Source organism: Hippocampus zosterae, chromosome 17 (assembly GCF_025434085.1).
Source record: "Hippocampus zosterae strain Florida chromosome 17, ASM2543408v3, whole genome shotgun sequence".
Taxonomy (NCBI): domain Eukaryota; kingdom Metazoa; phylum Chordata; class Actinopteri; order Syngnathiformes; family Syngnathidae; genus Hippocampus; species Hippocampus zosterae.
The window spans coordinates 8,633,643-8,658,659 of NC_067467.1; the positions used below are offsets into that span (position 1 = coordinate 8,633,643).

A 25,017-nucleotide genomic window follows, 5' to 3' on the forward strand; every position below is an offset into this window, starting at 1 on the left:
CTACCATGCATTTTTTGGAATGTGGAGGGCAAACCAGAGTACCAGGGAGAAACTCACACAGGCACGGCGAGAACATGCACACTCCACACAGGAAGGCCGTAGCCGGAATCGAACACTGCACTGTGAGGCGAACGGGCTAACCATCGTCCCGGGGAAATATCAACCCCAAATGGAAGACTAATGTAGATTTCAATTTTGACCCAATTTCAATTTTGACCCAATTTAAACATTTGTTTTCAAAATGTTGAATTATGCTCATCAATTTCATGCTGTAAAACAATAGCAAGGAAAAAGAATAATTTTAATGTAAGTTCATGTTCATTGTTGTTGCTATTCTTTATCTCTGTTTTTAAAATTAAAACGTTTTTTTTGGTTTGGTTTTACCTTAATATTTCATGTTATGAAAGCCTTGGTTATAAAATGAGGCACATGTGTGGTATCATAACTACATATTTTATATTTCCAAGAAATTCATCCATCAAGATCATCAAAGAATTCACGCATTGCGATTAATTTATTGGCACGCAACACAGTAGGCACGCGATTGTTGTCCCAAAACAAGTGAGGCGCGCTCCCACTATGCCAGGCCAGTGGCTTTGGCGCCATCTAGCGGCTATCTACAGCATATTGGCTATCGAATTTCCACCTATCCGGAAGTGAGAAAAGTGAGGAGAAAAACAAGAGAAAATGTTTTTTTCGTAAACAGGAGAACACTGCACGTATTAAAGTGGATTGCAAAATCACCATCATGTTAACTCGACAGATCTTGGTTTAAAAAAAAAACAAGTTCATCTTAATCATTTTCACAATAGAAGCCCATTTTCTAGTTCACCAAGTGGCCCTGTTGGTAACGTCACATTAACTTCTTGTGATGTGGAAAATAGCTATTTTGGAAATCGACAGTTGCGTTGCATCGTGACGTCATGTCACGCAGGCTCAGCAAAATAGCCCGTCACAGTGCAGCCACACATTTTTTAAGTTCCCTAGGGCTCTGGGATCACATGATTGATCGCATGTCGTTTTTGATTGTACTAAGTGATGATTATGCCGCCGATAATGAGGATGATGATAATGTTGATTGCTCAGCAAATGTTGATGACTCATCATCATAGTTCTTCTATTTTGAAAGATGACTAAAAATAATAACTCACTTTCAGAAAGTTCAGTCAGCAGCTAACTCACTGGGTGCCCGTGGAGAGAAGACACATTTTTGAAGCGAATCAAAAGAGAAATTTATTACAAAGTGCAGGATGAATAATATAAATATATAAATAATTGACGTGTAGTCGTAAATGTCGCGGTTCCTGTCACCAGCTGAAGCAGCTGTGGTGTCGGTGGAGGGCCGTCTTTAGGACCCAGAGCATGTCCCGCCGCAGCACTGACCAACCACAGGTGGCGTTCTCCTGGTTGGGCAGAGAGAGCGACTGATATTATATAACTATATATAATTATATAATTATATTATAATATAATACAATATAATTATATTATATAATATTATATAATTATATAATTATATATAACTTGGTAGAGGATATATTCTTTATCCTCCTCGAAAAAATGTCTTATGACGGAAAATCAGTTATAGGAGAAGAAGGAGCGTCTTTATCTTCCTTCATGTCTATGACTGCATTAAAAACTGCTTTCTCACAGTGGCCAAGGTGGGGGAGAAACACTGAATTGGATTGTGACATTCAATCATCAACACAAAACTGGTGACTGAATGTTTTAAATTCTATTGAATGATGTTATGACACTGTTGTAACATTAACACTGTTTGTTAGTTTGTTTTCAAATTAAAAACAAACTTTTTTTGTGGGGGACGCTTGAACAGATGAATGGCACTTTCAGAGCCTTCAATAGGAAAAGTTGATTAGAGATACGAGTATTTTCAATTATGAGCGTGGCCATGGAACACATTGATCTCGTCTGTCAAGGCGCCACTGCTTATCGTTTGTGCCTTACTGTGTGTCGTGAGAGTTTATGTGTCTTGACTCAAGAAAGGTTATTAAATAAATGTTACCTGCTGCTGAAGAAGAGCGCTCACGTTGCCAAAGTAGGCCGACATGCCGGGATCAGGGCTGGCGGCGGTTGTGGGCACCTGCGATCAACAAGAGAGGCAGCCTGTCAATCAAGTCAGAAGAGTCAAAGGCAGTCAGGTGGCGCTGGGGTGGTGCTACTCACACAGCCGCCCTCCCGCAGCAGGCGGTTCTGAAGGTTCTGAAAGTCGTCCAGCATGTGGCGGTCCCACGCAAGTGCGCCTTCTCCGAAGGCTACGTCGTAGTCCTCAAAAACTTGCTCCGCACCCTGCAGCGACTCGTGAAGCGCCCGCAAGGCCTGGCGACACTGCACACCCACAATGGCACAGCAGCACTTTTATTATCACGTGCCTTTTTCAGCCAAAATATTTTCGCGTCTTGAACAACTAGATGTATTCTGTGCGTTCCCCGACAACTTGCTGATTTTTAAGATAGCATTCAATGGGACGGTGCTCTACTGGTCAAAGAGCTTTTAAGTGATGCTGCGAGACGACCACGATGAACAAATGAGTGTTTTTTTTTGTGGAAAAACTTCAAACTTGTCCGTCCGGTGACATGGTACAAATCGAAAGTCAGTTCTCAGTTTCTTTCAATTTCAAAGAATCTCAACGTCATGTCAATGATTTCACGGTCGTCTTTGGCATAGATGTGAGCTCACCCGAGTGCCATTGGTGAAGGCTCTGCGAGGAAAGGTGGCATTGCCGTTGTATGGAAGGCAGCGGACAGGAAAAAGCGGCCCCTAAGGGACAGAGTCACCAGCATGGTGGTTCAAATGACAAAAAATAGAACACACGTGGGAGTTCTAAGGTGGGTACCTACCAGGTCTCGGAGCAAGTTCTGGGCTTCCAGAACTACGTTTCCCGGGAGGCCGCAGGCTGGCACGGTCGCTGTCATCACATGGACACTGTGCAGCTGGAGCATCATCACGATGGCGACACTTGCGGTCCACATGGTCTTGACGGATCCAGTCATAATGCTTCAGAAGGTGGAGGTAGGCTGTGGAAATCGGGCAGACTGTCTGGATGTCAGGAGCGAGCTTGTACACGCGTGACAAGCAGTCGGTCTTGGTCCCGATCCAAACCTCAAGACAGTCTGAACCAGGACCAGGATTGGGATGCATCTGCACCACCAGGTGAGTCAGTGTATCTCCGCCATCTTTTAGAGGTAGAGCTGAAGCCAGGGACGCATTTCCACCAGACTGGACAATCGGCAACGAATTTCAGGCCAACTTTGCTGGCGTTCTTATCAGGCAAGTGCGTTTGACAGTGCCACCAGGATTATTTGACCGAACCCCAAAGAAGCCAGAGGAAATCTCAGGATCAGAATCAGTATTTTCTTTGAGGGCCATATTTGGACTACCACACAAGGACTCAGGCAGTGGGAGTCACATATGCCCATTGTAAAGAAACATCTCAATGCAGACCACCAAACAAAAATGTCACAAAAAGTATCCATATTGAAATGACGAGGATTTGGTTTCCATGTCCTCACTTCACTAGTGTAAATGGAGAGGGCCTTGCTATATGTGCTGAGAGTAAAAACGGGGCCTGTTCGGTTGTAACAAAACGATTCTTCGGTTGAATCAATGGCAACAGGTAGAGACAACTAGTGGAGGAGCATTGAATGTCTGTGGCATAGATAAACAAAAGAACGGCCAATCAACGCACGAATACGTTTTCTCAATCGCCAGAATGACAATTCTGCAGAACGACACACACGAACAAGAAAAGTAGCTGAATAGCTGAGTTGCATTTGTCTGTGTCGTTGACTGTGCTATTAGCCCGCACTAGCCATGACGCATGCCACTTTGACCGCAAGACCCACCACTGTGGGAGGACTTGACAATGAACCCTGAGGAACCCCGGCAATCTCCTCCCACGGCAGCCTCCTCTCACAAATTTTCCACTTTGACGTCATTGACTTCCGCGGACGATCCGAGGCTGCGTTTCATGAGGGAAAATTGAAGCCGATTCCGCTTTTTGAAAAATGTGGTTTTTAACGGAAAAAAAATGCGCTCTCGTGACATGGCCGCTCGTCATCTTCATCATCTGCGGCGGGAAGCCTTCTTTAGTTTCACAATTAATGCAACAACACTCGCTATGAAAACATGCCAGCTCATACGGAAACGTGGATTGGATTCATCAAATTATTTTTGAAGAACACCAACGTCGGATTAGACTATGTCGGCATACGAAAAAATAATTCAGATTATTATGACTTGTGATTTGTTATTATTTCCACAATAATTATTTGTTGTCACAATAATTATGATGAAAATTATGATTATTTGTAGCGCACTTGTCATTCCAACTAAAAGGGCGGGGATTCAAAGCGATTGACCTTTTGCCAAAATTGTCTAACTTTCCCATGTGCAATGAAACAATGTTTTAATTTGAAAACAAGTATCCTTGTTGTATTTGTTGAGTCAGACTGCCGTCGTATAAATTCTCATTCGCCATGTGTATATACTTAGTTGCAGCATGCCTGCTTCGATTTGCATATGACACCGTCTAAACCTTGAATCCAGGACCTCATCCAATTTCCCCAATTCTCAGAAAAAGCAAGCGTTAACATTTTCTTAGGGTCCTCACTCTTTCTTTCTTTAGGAAACCAATCGTGAGGTCTGGAAAGTGCAATATTGCCATTTGTGTTTGTCAAACTTGGCAGTGGTGAATATTGAAAGAAATGTTCACTTTCAATGTCAAATTGAAGTGTCAGCTCTCAAAGAGCATCCCAATGTCAGAGCCAGGCAAGTGGAAGTCTCCGAGCACTGGGAACCCGCTCCAAAGGAACCGTTTGATTACACAAAGCTTATTTAGACGTTGCTTTTGTATGACACCAAATTCTTTTATGATTGGGTTCTTTTTTTCTTTCAAAGCATTTTTAACATCATTTTGAAAATATTTTACTTGCCCCCTATCTTCTTTCCTCCCAGAACTTGGTTTTGAAAAATCTCTAGCTCTTATTTTGAAATGCCGAACTTTGAATTATGTAACGCTCTGGGATGAAAAGCGATACGGACGTTGAGCAAGTTGCTGTTTGAGTACAAAGTCAGTCATCGTTTGGGTTTCGCGATCACCCCATGAGAAATTACTTACTGGTGGTCTTGCAGGTCCTGGAGGTGTCGGAGGTTCCCGATTTGTCGGCTGTGTCAGGGGCAGGCGTGCGCAGCCGTCTTTTAAAGGGGACGGCGACGGCGCTGATGTGGGCCAGGTTGGCGGCCGTCATCGCCTTTTCGTGCAATTCTTCGAAAGTGGGAAATTTCCACCTTGCTTTTCATTCGCACTTTTGGATTCCGTCTTCTTGGGGAAACACCAACAAGCTGAAAAGCCTGCTAACACCCAAATCATCATCATCATCATCATCATCATAGGAGAAAGGCGTGCATGAAAGCAATGACAAGTTTGTGGTGCGATTTCATCAGTGGTGGACAAAGAGGATGCAGGATGAGAAATGAGTTTCAGACGAAATGTGAACCCCGGCTCAGTGAGTTGGACTAGGCCAGAAAGCAACAAGGAACTTGAAGAAAGCCTTCGCGTGCTTTCCAGCGGTCGCCCTAATGTCATCATCCGCACACGCACATGCACAGCACTTTTCACTTTCGACGTTTTCTAAGAAGACCTCAAAAGGAAGTCGGCCTTTTAGGCGGAAAAGAAAACCAACTGCATGGCTGGCGCGCGCGTGCTTTGACTGCTTTCGCCTCTGAAAAGAGACATCTTCATACTTTGATATGTAATTCCCTATGATTGTTTCTTCTTCTGCACTCGGCAAACAAGTTTGAGCAAATATCAGGATTGATTTCCACTTGAGGTCCCCTCTCGCGCTCTCACACTTGCTGAGTACAAGTGGACTCACTGTGGTTCTGTTTTCTAAGAGCAACAAGACCAGTCTGACTGTCGGGACGGGCGTGAGGATCCGTCTCGTGACCGGGGGAACTTGTGTCTAGTCCAGGGAAAACAAGACAACAAAAGTATTTATGAAAAATGATGAGATTAAAAAAAAACATGGAGGGACCCCGTTCACAGATCTGTCAAGGGAGGCTTCTCCTCCTCCGGGTCTTGCGCTCTCATTTTATCTTATTGGGAGGTGGTGAAGGCCAGCGCAGTCAGCATTTTGAGCAGCTACACAAGAGTACAGACTAGTGCAACTTTGCTTCTCGGCAAAATAACTGCTCAGCATTCAAAGGTACGGTCAGCATTCAATAGTACGAACTGTTACTTCCATTTAGCGCCGTTAAATTTCAAACTTCCATGACGCTTGCAGTCCAGCACGGAGCTGCTTGGGCAGGTTGTCAAGTCAAGTCAAGCACTTGCAAACAGCCATCGCGGCATACAAAGTGCTGTACATGGAGCAATTTAACATGCACATTAAACAGTAAGACAAATCGGAGGTGCAGCCGTTCATCACAACCTACCTCTGGAACTTTGAGGCAGGTGCCGGAGGTACCTGGGTAGGCGGGCGAGCGTGTAGTGACGATGACGGACATGCCGCTTTGCTGCTTTCAGGTCCGCGCGGAACTACAGGGACTCCTAGGCTCTGTCTCAGACTGGTTGACATGGGCTTCAGGAGGGAAAAAAACCTCATACAGTGAAACTCTTCCACAACGAAATCATGTTTGCAGCAAGAAATTTTTCATTTTTACGATCAGCATTCACTTTCACTTACATCCATTTCTTGGATCATGTCTTTTATTTTGCTTCCTCCATCTTTCATTTTGATCACTTTTACCATCTCTCCCAACGTCAGAGCTCTGCTTGTTTTAGCTGCTTGACATTCAAAGGTCCATTTTGTAGCCATTTGTCTCACTGGCACTGTCGGTGATCCAGTTTGGAACTGCAGATGAGGGTCTAGTTCTAGTTCGCCCTAAACGTGACTCGCCACTTCCTTCACGCAATCCAAACAAACCGCAATCACTCCACTTCCTGTCACGGCCCATCTGCCATTCCAGCCACTTCCTGTCTAATGACACACTGCCATCAACAAATGACACCGGCGTGTGTGTGTGTGTGTGGGGGGGGGGGGGGGGGTTCAGTACACAATCAATTGTCACGATGTCACAGCTGCCCCCCTCAATGCCATCAGGGACTGTTAGCTTTTAAGGTTATCATGACCTCTGCATGACCCAACCAAAGACCCCGCCCCCTTTTTTTCTAATCAGCAAAGCTAATTTATCTAAGGAAAGGATTGAGGAGAGAAAGTCGGAAGGAAGGAAGGAAAACGGATGGAAGGATGGATGAAAGGAACCAAAAAAAGGATGTTATGAAAGAAGATAAGGATGGAATTATGAAAGGTCATAAGGTCAAAAGAGGACGTAAGTTAAGGAGGAAGGACAGAAGGAAGGATTAACAAAAGAAACCAGCATGCATGAAAGGAAAGAAGGAAGGAAAGAAAGGAGAAAGATTAGGTGATGCAACAAAAGATTAATGGAAGGAAGGAAGCAAGGAAGGGAGGAACTAAGGAAGCAAGGAAACTAGGATTTGTTGCAATGAGGAAGGAGGCCATTTAGAGCAGTTACCAGGTGCACATGCTTTTTTAAAAATTGAATTTGTCAGAAGTGTAAAAATGGTCAAAGATAACGTTGACTCCTATTTCCCCTTTTTTATTTTTTTTACATTTTAAACGTCGTGCAATCGTGTCCCGTTGATGTCAAAAGTAATCTCGTTGGCCGCCGTGCTGACCAAATAATGTGCGCGTGGGTGTGTCTTTCAGTCACAATTTGATCTTGATGATGATGAAGATAAGAAAGGAGCGAAAAGGAAGCCCGAATCACAAAGACGGGAAGCAAAAACAGCCCAGCTTGTGCGTGTGCGCGCGGGCTCGTACACGCACTCGCCTCATAAAACACAACAATGAAGGTGCCCTCGCGCAAATCCATTTGTGACCGCCGTGTGCGTGCGTGCGTGCGTGCGCGCGCGCGTGTGGGCGGATGTGCAGACGTGATTTCATTTGCGAGCGTCTCGGCTGGAGAATGAGAATGAGGAGGCCGACGAGAAGGAGGAGGAGGAGGAGAGAAGGTGGACGAAGAGGACAGCGGGTGGCGAGCGCTCCGACGAAGGTGATTGTGCCGCGTCTTCATCTCAACAGGTTGTTGCTTTCTTTTCCTTTCGAAAACCTATTTTAGGAGTGAAATGTTCACGTTACATTTGATGACGTCCGAGTTCTTCCTCGGTCAAGTTTGAGTTTACGCGAATTGCCGTTTTACAACTTGCCATTCGTTTCATTTGGTCTACGTGACACGTTGATGTTCAAGTTGTTTTATAATATTACGTATTCAAGGTTTGATCACGTTCATGCGCATTTTAACTCTTTAGGCGCTAGAGGGGTTTTTTTCAGTAAAATATTCTGTTTTGATTTCAAAAGGTTGCTGCTTGGAAATATTTCGATATATCCTATTGTAAATGGCGCTTGGTGCAATGTTCCTACTTTGGTTTAGTTTTATTGTATTAACAATGACATGATAACAAGTAACATGTTTGGGCATTAGTTGTTCGTATTACACGTTACATTACATATTATCACATTCACGTTACATGTGCCATTCATGAGCTGTAAATGTGAACACGTCACATTTTCGCACATTCGTGTTTCTGTGACGTTTTATTATGTTTGTTATTTTTTTCACGTTTGCATTGTTTTTGTGCGTTGCGTTATCACACTCAAATTGCACGTTTTATTCCGTTTTTGACGTTCCATTACATTCACTTTGCGTTGTTTCACGTAAACTTTACGTTTAACACGCTCACGTTGATTTCACGGCTTTCACGTGACACGTTTCATGACATTTATGCGATGCATATATTACATACATGTTACATGCCATTTTATCACGTCTACGTTACGTTTTTTTTTGTTTTTTTTGGTCACGTTTTAGTGTCGGTACATATATTTACTTAAATGTTTAAGAGAGATTTGATCATTTTCATTATATTTTTGCACATTCACTTGACACATTTCATCTCAGACAAGTTATGTTTTAGCACTTTCACATTACATCGCGTAGATTATTATACTTATATTACATTGCATGTTATTTCTGTTCATGTAACGTTTATGGTAAATGGTAAAGCATTGAATTCTGTTCATATTCTTATGACATTTGATCATGTTCATTTTGTTTTGTTACATTCACATTGTTGCCGACATGCTTAGAAGGTGTCTTTGATCATTTTCACGTTACATTTGATCACATTCAAGTTGCGTTTTACTGCTTACACTTCACATTTATTAGTTTTATTGACGTGATGCATGCGTGTATGTGTGGCCTTTCAAGGTGTGTATGTGCAAAAGTGTCCATGGCGACTTGCGTGCGTGCGTTGGTGAGTGTGTATGTGGTAGCATGTGCAGCATCCAACATAGACACGCGCTTCCCGCTACTGAAGACGGGAGCAGACGGAACTTTGTTTGGACTTTCCGTCGCTCTGCATATCGACCTCAAGTCACGCACACACCTGTGAGTAACCTCTGACCTTGCCTTTGTAGAGCTGGACACACACACACACACACACGCACAAGACACACAAGCAAAGCACTTACTTGTGTGTCTTCCGTCATCTTGGGTGGTCAAAGTTTATTGGTGGGCGCACCGAGGGAGTGGGCGGAGCCTGGTGTGCCGGCCAATCGAACCGGGGGCGTGTACATCTGCCCGATCACTAGCGACCAATCGGATTGCAGGAGGCTGCCGTTCATCAAGCCAGGTGAGGCTGGCCTACTTTCTCTTGGTACTACTTTCTGTTTGGCGAGGACCGTTGCGATAGCAGGAGAAGCCACGCCCACCAGTTGACACAGGCCCCTCCTACTCATCCTTCTCCTACTTGTCCTTGCTGCGTTTCAGACCTGGAGCCATCCGAGGACTTGGTGGAGGATATGTGGCTGGGCGTGACACTGGCCAGTCAGGGGCCACCTGGGGGGCAGGTTCTGGTGAGTCCAAGTGATTTGGGGTTAAATTTGACACAATGTGTTCATAAAGGTCCAACCCACACTTGGGTCAATTTGAGCCAAAAACCTGAGCCAGAAAATTGAGTTATTCAGTTTTGGCCCAACTTGTAGGGTTAAATGAATATAACAAATTGGGTCAAATTAATCTGGGTTATTCCAGTTCAACCCAAATTTTAGGGTTAAATAAATACATTAAATTGGGTCAAAACAACGCATTTTTTATACCCAACTCCGATTTAAAAGTATAAACTGAATAGGTCAAATTGAGCCAAGTGACAGTCAATCCTAGTAATTATATAACATACTAACGTGCTTTTGGTGGCCCCCTCAGGCGTGCGGCCATCGCTTTGTGAAGATTTACGGCGCGTTCAAACTGAGACACATGATCGGCCGCTGTTATCTCCGCGGTAACGATCTGCGCCACACCGAGGCTGACGAACAGGTGTGCAGGTATGGCAGGATGTGGGATGTCAAGTGGCGAGTGGGTGGGTCACAGAGGCATAAGGTCAACAGGCCTTGCCCACTCACCGTGATGCACGTCTGTGTGTGTGTGTGTGTGTGTGTGTGCACAGTCACCTGGGCGACATGCGCGGAGAGGTCATGTGTAACTCGGGAATGTCTGCCGCCATCTTTCGTCATGACATCATCATCGGATCACCGGGAAGTTACCAATGGCAAGGTCAGACTCCTTGTTCATCTTCTCCGTCTCCTGATTTTTAGTTTTCTTTGACTTGTCCTCCACCTCCTTGTCTGCCGTTTCTTTGAATGAAGGAAACATCCATGTCAGATGGAACAATCCTGATGACGTCTTTGACACCAGGAGTAGCTCCTTCCCAAATCTGCAACGCAGGAACATCTACTTAGGTCAGTTGTCCTCACAACACTTTTTCTTCACATCTGCTAACAGCTAAGCTATCTGCTAACAATCAAGCTAAATGCTAACAGCAAAGAAGCATGCAAACAGCTAAGCCACTTGATTACTAACAGTGATGACAGGAAGTCTGCATGCTAACGTCGATGTGCGATCAGCAAAGTTGAACAGTTACAAGTTATGAGCTGCGTATGAAGAGCAAGAAGGCTGTGTGCTAACAGAAAGCTGTTTTGCTACAATAAGACATTGTATTTACAGCAAGGCTACATGCTAACAGCTATGTCTTAACAGCGAGGGTACACACTATGAAGACTAGGCTAGGCTTTTTGCTACTAGCAAGCTAACACGTGTTTACATAAGATTAAGAGTACCGGTACATGCTAACAGCTGGGCTATATTATGTAACTAATGTGTGTGTTTGTGTAGGTTATTCAGTCACTCAGGCAGAAGGTCTTCTCTCACAGGATGACATCACGATAGTAACAGGTGATGACTTCTTTTGTGTCTGTCCAATCAGCTGACGGCTGAAATGACATATTGATTGATGTTTGCATTGAGGAGCATCTATGGAAGTTCCTTCTTCCATTTCCTTCATATCAGCTTCAGGTCCATGTACTACGTATGTCCGTGTAAATTGTGAGTCATCCAGGTGATGGTCAGGCACATGTCGTTTGTTTGACGTTTTACCATCCTTCCAAAGGCCTTTCTTCATTTAAAAATGTTTCCTGTGGAGCTTTTCGATTTATGACTCTGTTAATGTGTCTCTGGGGAGTATCAGCAATAGTCATCAGTGTTGCCCAACAATCTGTCTTTCACTCATCATGTGGCAAAGCATCTCGCATCGTGGGCATTCTGGACGATCTCGTAGGCAAACAACAGGTGACGCCCCAAACCTTCTCCTGTTTCCAGGCAGGCTTTCTACTTTGACATCAGTGGATTCTTTTCGGCAATCAAGATTGTTTGACCTTGGTGCCAGGCTTTGGATAATCTCCCCCATTGTTTTGGAATGAATGACATGTACATAGAAGATATTGGAAACTAATGGTTTCACCCCACATTTCTTCAGCTCTACTCACTCATATTTGCAGAGGTGCAGACATTCCCAGAACATTGAAAATTTGTCACTGGGTGCGAAGCAGACATTTTTTTTCCCAGCCGTTTAGTCACCGCCATTAATCGGCTGAAGTGCTCATCTCGTCATGACAATGGCAGCGGTCCACTCAAAGGCACCTGATAACTGAGGGATTGCACTTTGCCAAGGAGAACAACAAAACCCTTTAGCGATCTTTTCAAATTAAGAGCTATCGTGACAACTTGTCATTGCTAAAACACAGAACTTTGGAGTTCTTTCTGTGACAAAAATGTTTCACAGCCGAAATAACCTTGGCGCCAATGATCAATATTTGGGACCCAGGAGCTGACCCTTTTTGGATCGGCCCATTATGCTGCAAAGGTTTACTTGCATGCCTTTCACAGGTCCTCAAATCTACCAAAGTTTGCTGGCCAGGTGCCACTAAAGCAACCCTGATTTTTTTTCAGTTGCATGTCCGTGTTTTGTCTTGGCTGTCCGAATGTTGATTTCCTGCTCTTTGCCGGAACCAAAGTCTCGTGTTGTTACCTCAATGCCTTCGCGCCCAGCAAATTTCAGCTGCTGAAAGATTTAACTAAAGAGGTCAAAGTGTGTACTAGTACATAGACCTAAAGCTGATGTCAAGGTTATGTCATAAAAGTTGAAAGGTGTTCCCCTAAGCAGGCGCTCCAAAAGACACCAAAGAGGACGCTCGTGGATCAGTGATGCTGGCGGTCAAAGTCGGCGGCAGTGGTTTGCTGGCCATCCGGCAGACGCTGCGAGGAGAGCAGACGGGCTCGTACTTTGGGAACGCTGTGGCCGCCGCAGACCTGGACAATGACGGGTAAGCGAGGCTGAGTCCTCGCTGGTTGCGATGTCTTACGGAATGTGACCCTTAGGTGGTGCGACCTGCTGGTGGGCGCGCCTTTCTACTTCCGGCGGCAGCAAGAAGTGGGCGGGGCGGTTTACGTGTACATGAACGTGAGGGGGCACTTCCTCTCAAGACCCACTTTGGTGCTGAAGGGGCCGCCTGCTTCGGCGTTTGGAATGGCCGTCGCCCATGCTGGGGATCTCGATCAAGACGGCTTCCAGGGTGAGGAATGCTCAACCTGTCGTGGAGTGCGACCAAATGATGGCATGTGATCGTGTGATGCGGTGACGCCGCGTTTCAGACTTTGCAGTGGGCGCTCCGTTCCAGGGGACAGGAAGTGTTATGATCTGGCGCGGCAGCAGCACCGGCATCTCCACTCAACCCAGCCAGGTGCCTAACAGGTTCACATCCGCACAAACACATGTACTCTCTGACTCCATTTTGGCGCCCTCCGCAGGTTATCAGCGGAAGCAGTTTGTCTCCTCGCTTCTCCACTTTTGGGTTCTCGTTGTCCGCTGGACTGGACGTGGACGGCAACAAACATCCAGACCTCCTGATTGGCTCTCTGGATGACACCACAGTCCTGCTCAGGCACATGCTCACAGTTCCTATTTTGCCCGTAGTCGCTGTCAGCTAGGGCCCAATAAAATCGAAAGCAATCAAATCTGTAAAATCGTCCGACATTAGGCTGTTCCAAAGTCATCATAATTTGCTAGAATTTTCCCATTGGAACAGCAATGTATTCGTACTCCACGGCTGGTTAAATTGTGTTGATGGTTTGCAGAACTCGTCCGGTGATTCACCTCAACAAAACCATAAGAGTGTCCCCAAATAGAGTTGACCCCAACACTTGCGACTTTTGGTGAGAGCTGTTAACTTTGACACCTGCTCACACACACAAATTGCTAACCACATGTTTGTGCGCGTGTGTTTGTCAGTATTGAGGTGGAGGTATGTTTCTCATACATACGGAGCACTGGCGAGACGAGAAACCAAGACAGCATCAGTGAGTCGACCTGCAACACACACACACACCTGGCCTGGCTTGGATAGAGACACCATTAGTATAATCAAGCTTGTGTTTTTGTTTTGGTTGAAATGAGAGCATGCCACTGGCAATTCAAGTAAAGTCAACTGGTAATCAAGTAGGACACACAAACACATTCATGACATCAAACTGTCCTTGAGTGTCCTCATGTGTGTAATAAATCTCATACACATATGCACACAAAGAGCCTCTGTGACTTTGTTTTTCTAATTGGACCAATCAGTATCAAGGTCACATTATTTCTAACACAAATAAACACACACGCGCGCACACAAATGCTGAAAGTGCGTCAGGGATAACATCATGTTTGTATCCGCGTGTCCGCCAGCCATCCATTTCACCGTGGCGGCAGATGTCAGCAGCCTGAACCCCCGTCTACATTTTCGTGGCAATGGTCAGAGCATGTACGCCGGATTCATGCTGGTTCGTCAGCATCGCTGCAGAACTCTGAGCGTCGGACTGCTGGTGAGACTTTGGGAACGCCGACAGGAAGTGGACGGTTCCTCCAGAATACTTTGACCGTTTGAGACTTTGCCGCAGACTCCGGTCCGAGACAAAATGGAAGCATTGGTGTTCTCGCTCAACGCATCTCTACACCAGAAGATATCCAGGAACAAAGACCCCCTCCAGGACCTGGCAGCTTTCCCCGTGCTCAGCCACAGACCCCGACCAGTCCAGACTCAGGTCAGAACGTTTTATGGGTCAGTAGTAATTGTAATTGTGTCTTGAATTGAGCTCCGTTGTAGATCGGCCCTCTTGGACTTCTAAGGGTCCTGGAGTCTTTTACATAGAGAAACAAAGTACTTGAACTTGCTTACTTCCCACCAAACAGTGGAAACAAGTGAGGGAATGAGAAAACTGTTGCAATTCTGCAGGTTCACATTCAGAAGTATTGTGGTTCCGATAACCGTTGCCACAGCAACCTGCAGATGGCGGCCCACTTCACTGACTCCAGGCAGCAGCCACTGCGCATGTAAGTCCCACGCAGTTCAAACCTTGGCTGCTCCAAGTGGACCTGACGAACAGGCTTCTTTCAGCTGCTCTGGTCGCCAAGTGTGGTTCTACGAGGGCAGCGCAGACCGTCTTCTGCTGCGGGTCAACATTAGCAACACGGCAGAGGACGCTCACTTGGCCATTCTCAACGTTAGCGTCCCACCTGCACTGGTCTACTCCGGAGTCCGGACAAAGGTGCCTTGAAGGAGTTCCAAGTCAACCAAGACCTCACTGGACTTGGATCCAGTCAGTCTTGGGAGACATGACATATCCTCAAGGATGCTCACGCTTCAATGAAGGACCTGACATGAACCAAACATTGACCTGTGTGAAATAGCCGTTGGACTTGAAATGGACCTGACACTGACAAAACTTGACTTGAACTTGATCTGAACTTATCTGGAACGGGACTGGGACTTGACCTGCTCAAAAGTTCCCATGTCTGTGCTCCTTCCAGGGTGGTGTCCAGGAAGTCCAATGTTCTGTGGAAGGCTCTGTGGTTCTGTGCGAGCTGGGGAACCCATTCAAAGCCAACCGAACAGTACGAAACCTTTTGGACACTGGCTTCTATTTCTTTGTTCTTGTTCTTCGTTCTTTGTCGTTTGATTGTTATTCGTTCCTGTTCTTTGTTGTTTTTTGTTCCTTGTTCCTTGTGGGTTCTGTTTTCCTTATCCATTTGTTTTTTTATCCCTTGGCCCTTCATGTTTGTTTCTTGTTCCTGCCACACTGAAACTAAGGCTGGCTGTCTTCCAGGTTGAGGTGTGGATCATTTTGGAGCCTTCAGAGATCAGTTGGGACACTCGGGAGGTGGAAGTACTGCTTCAGATGTCCACGTAGGACTCATAATCATTCACTCAGACAAAATTTGACCACCAGTGTCCAGAAGAACTGCGATGGTCAGTTCAAAGTGAAACCTGTGTCTCAGCTAAGTTTCGTTGGGGTCAACTCCAGCTCACCGGCAACCCTGATGAGCATAAGCGCGATAGGACATAGATCGATCGATATGACTCAGTTCCCTTATGTTAAAACAGGGCATTAAGTTGAAATGTTCAAAGTAATCACCGATTCCCATTTGGGCCATTTAGGGCTGCACAGTTTTTTTTTCATCGTGGTAAGGATTATGAGGTGGTTCTTGAAAAATGTCTCCTTGGACCATCAACCGACCGCATTCACTTTTGTGTTCAGACTCAGCGAGCAGACAGACTTGTCTCCAGTCTGGGTCTCCTTGACGGTCAACTACACGGTAGACATGTCCCTGACATTGTGAGTACAGCACTTCAGCCTTGAACTTGGGGACCCCATCTCAGTCTTACCCTCTACCGGCTTGTGACAGGACCAGTCAGCCGGGCCCTGCACCTTTCAGCGGTCACGTTTTGGGCGAGAGTGCCATGAGAACCACAGAGGATGTCGGCCCTCTGCTTCTCTTTACTTTCCAGGTCGGTCCAAGGCTCCGTTCCCAATCCTTCACTCATTATCTACTCCTGGAGACAGTGTATAGTATGTTTTACAGTGGACAAAATTGTTTTTGGAACATTACTTGGGCATTTTTGACTCCTTGACTGCCATGGACGATTCTATTGTTCAAATAGGATTCAAGCTTCTACTACCATAGATGAATGTTCATCTAGTATGTCTGACAGTGGGTCGGTGTGGGAAAGGGTCTCACCAAGAGTAATGACTAAAAGATCCCCATAGATGGCGCCGCTTTGGATTTCAGCACAGCTTTTGAGTAGAAGATTAAACGATGAATCTCAGCTCGTAATGTCCATTATGAGGGACAGAAACTGCAACTCGTTTAAGAACCTCACACTCCAACGGAGTATGTATTGTATCTATCCACTGTAGGTCATGGAAAGTAACATGGGGATAGAGTGTAAAAGAGGAAGTGTAAAAGATGACGTCTCCACTGAAAACAACTTCCAACAGTACAACAAAATGGCCGACTCGCTATATAGTCGATAGGGAGGTATTTGGAACCTAGAGCAAGTCCACATTGACTTGTACTGGAGGATCCCCAGTGTGAGTGGTGCTCTCATCCGGCAGGTGCATGTAGGCGGGAGGCCACCGGATCGCCGGGGCAACCTGGAGCTGGCGTTCGAATGGCCGAGCGAGCTGTCCAACGGGAAGTGGCTGCTCTACCTAACTGAGATCTCCCTGAACGGAAGCGCCGAGTCGCGATGCCTTCCACCTGGCAACGTGCTCAACCCGCTACGCCTCAAGGTTAGTAACAACGGAGACGCCTCAACTCAAAAGTGGAGGGGAAACTTTTCAAGGGGAAATCGAGGCAAAAAATGTTTCTCCAATAATTTTTTGCATTAAACTGTGTAACCCAGGAAAGATGCATTTGGGTCTGACGTGTATCTCGTCTAACATGTTAAACACACTTGTGTTGTGTCACAGCTTTCCCGAGATGAGAGTAGGGGGAGGGAGAGGCAGAGTCCAAGACAATACGACGACGTGCGGAAGGACGAGCGAGCGGGCCGCAGCCCACCTCACAGCAACAAGTCTTACATCCTGGTAGGACCTCCGACCCACTCCACACAAAATACATCAGAGCGCTACCTTGACTTACATGAGTTAGGATCTGTCGTTTAGCCCATTTTGGATTTATGTTGCAAGCCAACATTGAAGTTTTGAGCAAGCTGCAGATATGTCGCTCCTCAAGTGAGGGGAAAAAAAAAGACATGGTCAAATGAAGGCAATGTGAGCAAGGTGAGCCACCCTCGCCGTTTTACTGAAGCCATTTAGGAACGGGACAAAGGGACAAACGCAAATGCAAAATGAACACACTCGCAAGGAGCCGCTGTGGACTTCAGACCTCACTCACTAGGCGACGCCTCTAAAGGCACACACACAGTCCAACACACAACTACTCCACTATGTCAAGTAATTGGACATTGTAAAACCTTCTTTCCTTGAGTGAAGTGCTGTTTTTCTAAATGAAAATTGGGGTGTTTTGGGAATGGCAAAACCCATTTGGAAATGGGAGCAAATTGACTCCAAAGCACGGAAGCTCCTAAGTCAACGTACAACAAGGCTCACCTGCTGTACTTACTCATTGCATGTGTGTGAGTAGGACTGCAGGAACGGCGGTGCCAAGTGTGTACACTTCGTGTGTCGCCTGTCGCACGTCAAGAAGAGCGCTAGTGTGACTCTGCGAGCACGCCTCTGGAAGGCCACCATGTTGGAGGTTCTTCTCCTCTTCCTTTTCTCCCTACCCCTTACCCCCATGCTGCACATGCACTACAGAAAGCCCGTCGAATATTTCTTCCACATCCTTGATGACCAGCTTACGGGCCGTATACCGGTATGCTCATAGTCCTCACTAGTACGCGCACTTGTAATGCGTTTTCCACAACTAAAGCTGACTAACACACTTGTGTGCTACACGAGTGAAAAGTTCTGAGGAACTTCTAACGGTCGTTTTAGCTTGAATGCTCACAGTATCATACTAACAAAAACTACCACAAGATTTTTTTCCACCAGATGCGGAAGACGGTCCGTCCTCTCCAAAACGATCCGTATGCTTATGTTCAGCATTCTTGCTGAATTGTAATCAGCTTGAACGGTCCTTTCCACCCATTTTGACAGAGTCATTCCGGGGAAATCTTGTCCCGTCGCCAATTTTAGTGATGCAGGAGTTGGGAATGACCAATCGTGCATTTGCAAAAATATCCATCTAGCGATTGGGCAGTATGAAGATATGGAAGAAATGCTCAAATGGCTTTCCATAGCACCCCATAAGTGGAGCGCTGAAGCTAACCCTCCGTCTGTGTGTGTGTGTTAGCACTACATGGACGCCAGGGCCGTGCTGCTCCGGGGACAGGCAACCCTCAGGCTGGGCACCATCAGCACGGAGACCCCCAGTGCACAGGTGCTACTTGCGGGCTTCCTGTTGACTGCAGCCAACAACAACATTGATACAACACTGTAGTTGTTTGCAGATGGAGGTCTATGCTTACCCTGATGTGGAGAGGAGGGAGGGCAGCGGTGCCCCCTTGTGGACGATTGTAGCAGCCGTCCTGGGTGGACTGGGCCTGCTGGCCCTCATCTGCATGCTGCTGTGGAAGGTAGCTTTTTACCCACTTGCTCGAGCTCACACTTCCTGCTCATTTGCTGCTTGCTTTCGGCTCCCATTTCTGACTTTCTCCTCATTTCCCAATTGGGTCTTGGTGACAACATGCCTACTTCCTTCCTGTCCACAGTGCGGCTTCTTTTTGCGCCATCGCTCGTGGCGAGCGGCGGCCCAGCACCAGGGTCGGATCCTGGCGGCGGAGGAGCGCCACGAGGGTCAGGACGCCGTCTTGACCACAACCAGAAGCAAACCCAAACAGTGGCGCACCTGGACCGCCGTGGACTGAGGCGCCACCCGGAAGACCTCATACCCACAACGAAGCGGAACTCTCTCGTCAGAGGGTATCACCAAAATGGTGGTCACTCCCAATAACTACACGTTGCCCGCGGCCTCGCCTCTGAGATGTGTCTTGATTTTTACATTTTTTTTTACGTTTGCTTTGGATATGACAATGTTTGTGAAAAACTAGTATGGTTCAAAGGTCACTATTGTAGCACCTGAAATAATTTCAGCAAATGGGTTCTTTCCCAAGTGTGTAGGGTGGTCACTTTTCATCAATAGGAGCTCTCACTTCCCAAAACGTTATGTGACCTGTGCTTTAGCGTGTGTGCGTGGGCTGTGGTTCTGTGTCGTCTGCATTTGAATGTCATGACTAAAGACTGTAAATTACCATATTGATGGAGAGCTCAGAAATGAGGTGTTTGTATTGTTGGTTGTGTAGAACTCGTAATTGTCCGGCCTCTGGTTGCTCATGCTAGGCTAAGCTAATGAGTCTGGAAGTCTTTGTTTGTTGGCGTTTTGAAAACTTGGTGATGTCAAACTTAACTGTGGATTAAATTAATTGATCTGTCAATTGAATGCCACCATTTGACTACAAACAACACAAACACACTTCGACAGTCAACAAAGACAGAAGTAGTGACAAGCAATAGCAACCCCTACTCCGCTCGCTTAGCCAACATTTAACAACATTTTTGCAAGTTCAGGTATGGAAAGCAGCCCGTCAGAAACCCACAACATACAGAGAAGGGGAGTCTGCAAAGCTGTTCCGCGATAGGAGGTAGCGGTCACATTAATTTCGGTAGCCAAAAAAAGTAATATTTCTTGCAACAAAAAGAGGCTTCACGCTAGTTTGGGACAATCCCAGCACAAGTTTACGCAAAAACTAAACACTTCAACTGTGTGTTTTTAAAATGGACAATTGCCTTAGGAATTGCCTGATGCTCATGCTAATTAGTATCTAATAAAATGTATTATTATTATTATGTTGTAGTAAATGAAGTACACTTCTAAATAGCTTTATCTGCTTTAATACCCGAGTGATTTCAAGACAAATAGTGCAGCAACACATGTAGACAGACAATATACTCAGTCACAGACAGTATTTGTGATCCCTGCAAATAACGACTACATGAACATCACTTGAGTTCGGCTGGAATACGACTGGCTGCTACATTCACACAACCAAGTTAAGTGCAAAACATGAATTGGCCTTGATACCGCCCCCCGGTGGCCAAGGAACACACATCTGACAGCACAGTTGAAGGAGAAAGTTGCAAAAACTGTTTCAGTCTTATGAATTTGCACCCATTACGTAATACAATGAGTGGGAGTTTTCTCATTTAAAAAACATTTTTGGAAGGTTTTTGAATGAAAGGCTTTTCCATTCATTTCAATGGGGCAAGATGACTTGAGATGTTTTGAGTTATAAATTCTGGACAAAGAACAAATTAATCTGGATCTTAAGGCAAAAAAGTGGAAACATTTCAAAAACCTTGAATATTGCAACTTGCTGAAAGTATAAGGCCCATCTACCACACGGTCAGGTCCAGGTCTTCGAGATCCCACGGGTCTTCATCTTCAGGAAGGTTCTCCACCTGACGTGATGATATCATCACTCGGGATCGGCCGACATCGATCGGATGTCTGACAAGCGCACACGCGAATGCTCACCTCATCCCGGTTGCAAACGGGGATAAGTCCTTGAGGCTCCTCAGGGAATAGATGTTCGACCGAGCGTCGCAGCTCCACCATGACCTTCCCCTCACCTGGCGAACACACACACACACACACAAGCATGTGGGCGTCAGCTGGTATGGCTTCGCTGTGGTGACCGGCTGGTGCGAGAGGGCCCGGCTGACCTAGCAGAACCAGCACCACCGTGGAGAAGGCCTGCACCGCCGCTTTGTCGCGTACCAGCTTGTACAAGCTGCTGCGCTTTCGCAATATCATCTCAGGACCTGCACACACACACACAGGCCATTTGATTAAGTGCGGTTGGTTTTCTATAGTGCCATATGTATGTAGTTGGCCATTTTATCAAAATCAGTTTGGTAGTCAGGCATGGTGACGCAATCACTATGCAGTGGTGCCTTGAGATATTAGTTTAATTACTGCCATTATCACATAACTCAAAGCGCCCATATTCCAAATGCTCCATCGCTGTTGGAATGATTTTTTTTTTTAAAGCTTCCCCTCCCAAAAAAATAAAACCTTATTAAATGTGGTTTTTTTTTTTAATGAGGAAAATTATAACTTACTAGCTGGTTCGCCGCCCTCCGGGCGGCTCATCAGCTAGTTCCTGCGGAAGGCTGGTAAGGTGGGCCTTTGGCCCACAAAAGTGTTGTTGCTTGGTTCAACTTTTTGTTCATCTTCATTGCTTATCGCGAAAATAAAGAGATGTTTAGCTCTACTAAATAACTAACAATTTTATTGCAATGCTTGTGGGTAGACAACATTTTTTCGCTAAGATGCCCGCGCGATCGTAGTGAGCCACTGCCTGAGCGGCGCAGTGGCGGCGCGCAGCGGCGCGGTGAAGTAGGTACGTTTTGAAAAGGGACAGACGGAAGGACAGACCGCGTGCGGGACGACGCGCAATATATATATAGATTGGCGATTTGAATCCATCCGATTAACCTATCCGTGATTTTTTTTCCCCAGGGAAACTTTCCTCCCATATTGACAGAAACACCCCGATTAATTGCAATAGTTTTTAATACCCGATCCCTCGCCTATTCATATTCTCTTGACCCAAACTTCCACCTGTAGATAACATGTATTCCAAATATCTGTCTGTCTAGATGTGTTGCTCCACTGTTCATATTCAAATACCTCATCAACTGACAATTGTCTTCAAGTTGACTCCAGTTCACAGAGCTCGGACGTCATCATTGGCCAAATGAGGTCTGACCTTGGAAAACTCAGAAATTGTTCCTATCTCAAGACACTACTTCAACTGGACTTTGTTTATCGGGTAGCTGTTGGCGGTGTTTGGGGGAGGGGTGGGGGGGGGGGTAATAAAATTCCACAGCTACCTGCGTTCGACAAGATGTCTTCCACCACGGCGGCTCCTCGCGTGCTGACACCGTGACGGGGAAAGGAGATCTGGACTACGCAGCCCAGCTTCACACGGACGCGCCCGCCTGCTTTGTCTTCCTCCTCCTCATCCTCAGGGGGAAGCTCCTTCAGCTGCGGGCCGCACAGAAAGTGCTTAAGTCAGGCGATGCTTGCCCTCGCCACAAACAATCATTTCAATTGCAAAACAATCAATTAAAATTACTGTGACGATGTCACACGTCCAGCCGTTGAATCCCAGGCAATGATTGGCCAACTCCACGCAGCGGGCGTGGCTCAGGGGTCTGCTGCCGGACTGGAAGTGAGGCGTCTTTTGGGAGCTCAGCCTCACCTGATGAGTATACACTATATATCATAAGTGACAAATTCAAGGCCCCAAGATCCTTGTTAAATTTGTACCAAAATTGTCACGTCATATATAACATTGAGATTTTGCGATAATTTTCTGACCCCGTTTCCACTCATTTGAAATAGTTGATGGATTTCATAACTAGTAATCCATCAATTTGTTGTGTGCAAGTACTGTAATTATACGATGAGAAAATTAAACATTTATTTGGTTTCACTGTCATAACAGCCCTCCGACGGAAGACGTAACTCCAAAGTGGCCTGTGACAGAAATGAGTTTGACACCCCTGTATGACAGGATAAAAACATACACACACATATATACAAACATATAGACACAGAGATACATATTCGGGGTAAGCATCTTCCCACAAAAAAACATTCGATACGGTTTTTGATGCATGAGGTATGAAATGATTCAAGGACAGTTCAAGTTGAAGTTGTATCTGCTCCCATTGGGTTCCATCTTAAGGAAACATGGTATTCCCTTCCACTGCTATGCAGATGACTGCCAGATCTATGTCCCACTGAGCAAGAAAGACGCCTTCTCATTAAGGACACTCCTATCCTGTCTGGTAGAAATCAAAACCTGGATGGCACAATATTTCTTGAAATTCAACGAAAAGAAGACAGAGGTGATACCGTTTGGTCCCAGTTGCCCTTGTACATTCCATCCTGTAGACTTGGGCCCCCTGTCTCCTTATTTTAAGTTAACAGTCTCAAACTCGATCGGCAAATTGGTACCGTCGTTAAATCCAGCTTCTATCACCTTAGACAGCTGGCCAAAATAAAACCTCTCCTCTTACATGAACACTTTGAGACAGTAATTCATGCCTTTGTCACATCGCGGCTCGATTACTGCAATGCCCTTTACTTTGGAGTCAGCCAGTCCACCATTAAGCGCCTTCAGCTGGTCCAGAACGCCGCTGCTCGCCTCTTGACTGGTACTCGTAAGAGGGAGCACATAACTCCTACTCTGGCATCCCTTCACTGGCTCCCCATTCATTTTAGAGTTATTTTCCAAGATCCTCCTCTTTGTTTTCAAATCTCTGAATAATCTCGCGCCACCTTACCTCTCTTAGCTCATCCGCCCCTACACACCTGCCTCAGGTCTGTGGACCACAACATTATTAGAAGTACCAAGAACTAAACTGAGGCTCAGAGGGGATCGAGCCTTTTCTGTTGCTGGTCCCTCTCTCTGGAATGACATTTCACTGAACATCCGGCAAGCCTCCTCGCTGCCCATCTTCAAAGCCCTCCTCAAAACTCACCTGTATTCATTGGCATTCGACTCAGCATGATTTAGATTTGTTCTTGGTTTTACCGTTTGGTGCTTTCTACCCCTTTATTACAGATTTGTCTTACCGTTTATTGTGCATGTTAAATTGCTCCATGTACAGCACTTTGTATACAGCGATGGCTGTTTGAAAGTGCTCTATACTGTAAATACTGTGGACTTGACACCCCTAATACACATACACACCGGCTGCACATTGCAAACAACATACACCTAACACATTCACATTTCGTCGGAAAAATGGAGAGGAGTGCACCTTGAGCGGCGTGTTATGGAAGAGCGCGCGCCGATCCATGTTCTGCTGGGCTTTGCGAGCCTGAGCCGCAGAGTAGAACTTGATTATGCCGTTGAAACCGGGCGTGCTCAGTGCGGCGTTAGGACGAACATTCACCAGGTAGAGGGGACCAAAGGAAGAGAAGACCGCGTGCAAGCGCTCCTACAACACACACTCACATGAATTCACAAATACCTTCAAGTGATTGCGCACACGCAAATAATTTTGCACAAGAGGTGCGTCGGATTGACCTGTATGTACGACTCGGTCAGGTCCGGCGTGATGTTCCACACAAACAAAGTCTTGTTGTTCTCTACAGGAACCCAAAAGTCCAGCAGCTCCACCTCCATGGCAAAGGTTCCTCTTAAATGTCTTCATGAAACCCGCAAGTGAGCAAAAGCCAATTGAAAGTCTTCGAATTCAGTTTCAGTTTCCGTCTTTCTACGCACCAACGAGTTGCGGAGGTACTTCCGGGAACATGGCGGAGAGGGCAAGCCTCTGTCTCGAAGCTCTTACGTCAGCACCACCGAAATGTGAAAGGGAATTTGACATTTTTGATTACATCCACGTTTCAGCCACAGGTTTTATACTACTGGAGAATGATTTACAAACATTTTGTTTAGAAATAAATCAATTATCAAAATTGCTTCGAGAGTCAAATTTGGTACGTGATGCACCTCTTGTATAATACAAGAAACATTATACCCTTTCTTGTATTGTGTACTATAGATTTTCTGTTCTAAATATAACTTGAATGACAAAAGGTAAAATAATAATCTTATCAAAGCAATCACGCTATTTCTTGTCGTGATGTCTTGTGTTTCAAATTAATGTGAACCAATC

The 25,017-nt window shown here is 45.8% G+C and overlaps 3 protein-coding genes across 6 annotated transcripts; 1 reads left to right on the forward strand and 2 right to left on the reverse strand.

Moving 5' to 3' along the window:
• Window positions 1–1,213: 1,213 nt before the first annotated feature.
• Window positions 1,214–5,491, reverse strand: ifnphi2 (interferon phi 2). Its single transcript, XM_052048347.1, has 6 exons — window positions 5,138–5,491; window positions 2,859–3,053; window positions 2,698–2,778; window positions 2,185–2,346; window positions 2,024–2,101; window positions 1,214–1,403 (listed from the first exon to the last, which is right to left on the reverse strand). Exons 2-6 carry the CDS (start codon window positions 3,009–3,011, stop codon window positions 1,308–1,310), a joined length of 570 nt encoding a protein of 189 aa, XP_051904307.1. The 5' UTR covers window positions 3,012–3,053; window positions 5,138–5,491; the 3' UTR covers window positions 1,214–1,307.
• A 1,043-nt stretch (window positions 5,492–6,534) lies between these two features.
• LOC127590389 (integrin alpha-3-like) lies at window positions 6,535–19,754 on the forward strand. Of its 4 annotated transcripts, none has more exons than XM_052049906.1 (28): window positions 6,535–8,123; window positions 9,310–9,489; window positions 9,606–9,733; window positions 9,871–9,956; window positions 10,306–10,424; window positions 10,547–10,653; window positions 10,746–10,838; window positions 11,272–11,331; window positions 12,599–12,758; window positions 12,814–13,007; window positions 13,087–13,175; window positions 13,243–13,376; window positions 13,570–13,647; window positions 13,724–13,791; window positions 14,162–14,298; window positions 14,374–14,517; window positions 14,709–14,806; window positions 14,871–15,021; window positions 15,284–15,367; window positions 15,580–15,659; window positions 16,012–16,089; window positions 16,160–16,262; window positions 16,870–17,046; window positions 17,227–17,343; window positions 17,903–18,016; window positions 18,614–18,700; window positions 18,771–18,896; window positions 19,032–19,754. In XM_052049906.1, exons 1-28 carry the CDS (start codon window positions 7,966–7,968, stop codon window positions 19,185–19,187), a joined length of 3,306 nt encoding a protein of 1,101 aa, XP_051905866.1. In that variant the 5' UTR covers window positions 6,535–7,965; the 3' UTR covers window positions 19,188–19,754. The 4 variants fall into 4 exon arrangements, with proteins under 4 accessions (XP_051905866.1, XP_051905867.1, XP_051905868.1 ...); XM_052049907.1 differs by having other exon boundaries at window positions 9,627–9,733; XM_052049908.1 differs by having other exon boundaries at window positions 6,535–8,094.
• A 441-nt stretch (window positions 19,755–20,195) lies between these two features.
• Window positions 20,196–24,657, reverse strand: rdm1 (RAD52 motif containing 1). Its single transcript, XM_052049914.1, has 7 exons — window positions 24,426–24,657; window positions 24,157–24,336; window positions 22,461–22,586; window positions 22,216–22,369; window positions 21,043–21,141; window positions 20,855–20,949; window positions 20,196–20,778 (listed from the first exon to the last, which is right to left on the reverse strand). Exons 1-7 carry the CDS (start codon window positions 24,522–24,524, stop codon window positions 20,713–20,715), a joined length of 819 nt encoding a protein of 272 aa, XP_051905874.1. The 5' UTR covers window positions 24,525–24,657; the 3' UTR covers window positions 20,196–20,712.
• Between the last annotated feature and the right edge of the window lie 360 nt (window positions 24,658–25,017).

Bases quoted from the DNA above. Each gene is read 5' to 3' on its own strand.
- LOC127590389 (XM_052049906.1), top strand. From the start codon at position 7,966: ATGTGCAGACGTGATTTCATTTGCGAGCGTCTCGGCTGGAGAATGAGA. The intron at 14,807-14,870 runs GTAAGTCCCACG...GGCTTCTTTCAG, and splicing joins AGGCAGCAGCCACTGCGCAT to CTGCTCTGGTCGCCAAGTGT. The intron at 18,897-19,031 runs GTAGCTTTTTAC...TCCTGTCCACAG, and splicing joins TCTGCATGCTGCTGTGGAAG to TGCGGCTTCTTTTTGCGCCA.
- ifnphi2 (XM_052048347.1), bottom strand. From the start codon at position 3,011: ATGACTGGATCCGTCAAGACCATGTGGACCGCAAGTGTCGCCATCGTG. The intron at 2,347-2,697 runs GTGAGCTCACAT...GTGGGTGTGCAG, and splicing joins CCTTCACCAATGGCACTCGG to TGTCGCCAGGCCTTGCGGGC. The intron at 1,404-2,023 runs GTAACATTTATT...CTGCCCAACCAG, and splicing joins GCGCTCTTCTTCAGCAGCAG to GAGAACGCCACCTGTGGTTG.
- rdm1 (XM_052049914.1), bottom strand. From the start codon at position 24,524: ATGGAGGTGGAGCTGCTGGACTTTTGGGTTCCTGTAGAGAACAACAAG. The intron at 24,337-24,425 runs GTCAATCCGACG...TGTGTGTTGTAG, and splicing joins TGACCGAGTCGTACATACAG to GAGCGCTTGCACGCGGTCTT. The intron at 20,779-20,854 runs GTGAGCATTCGC...TCATCACGTCAG, and splicing joins CCGTTTGCAACCGGGATGAG to GTGGAGAACCTTCCTGAAGA.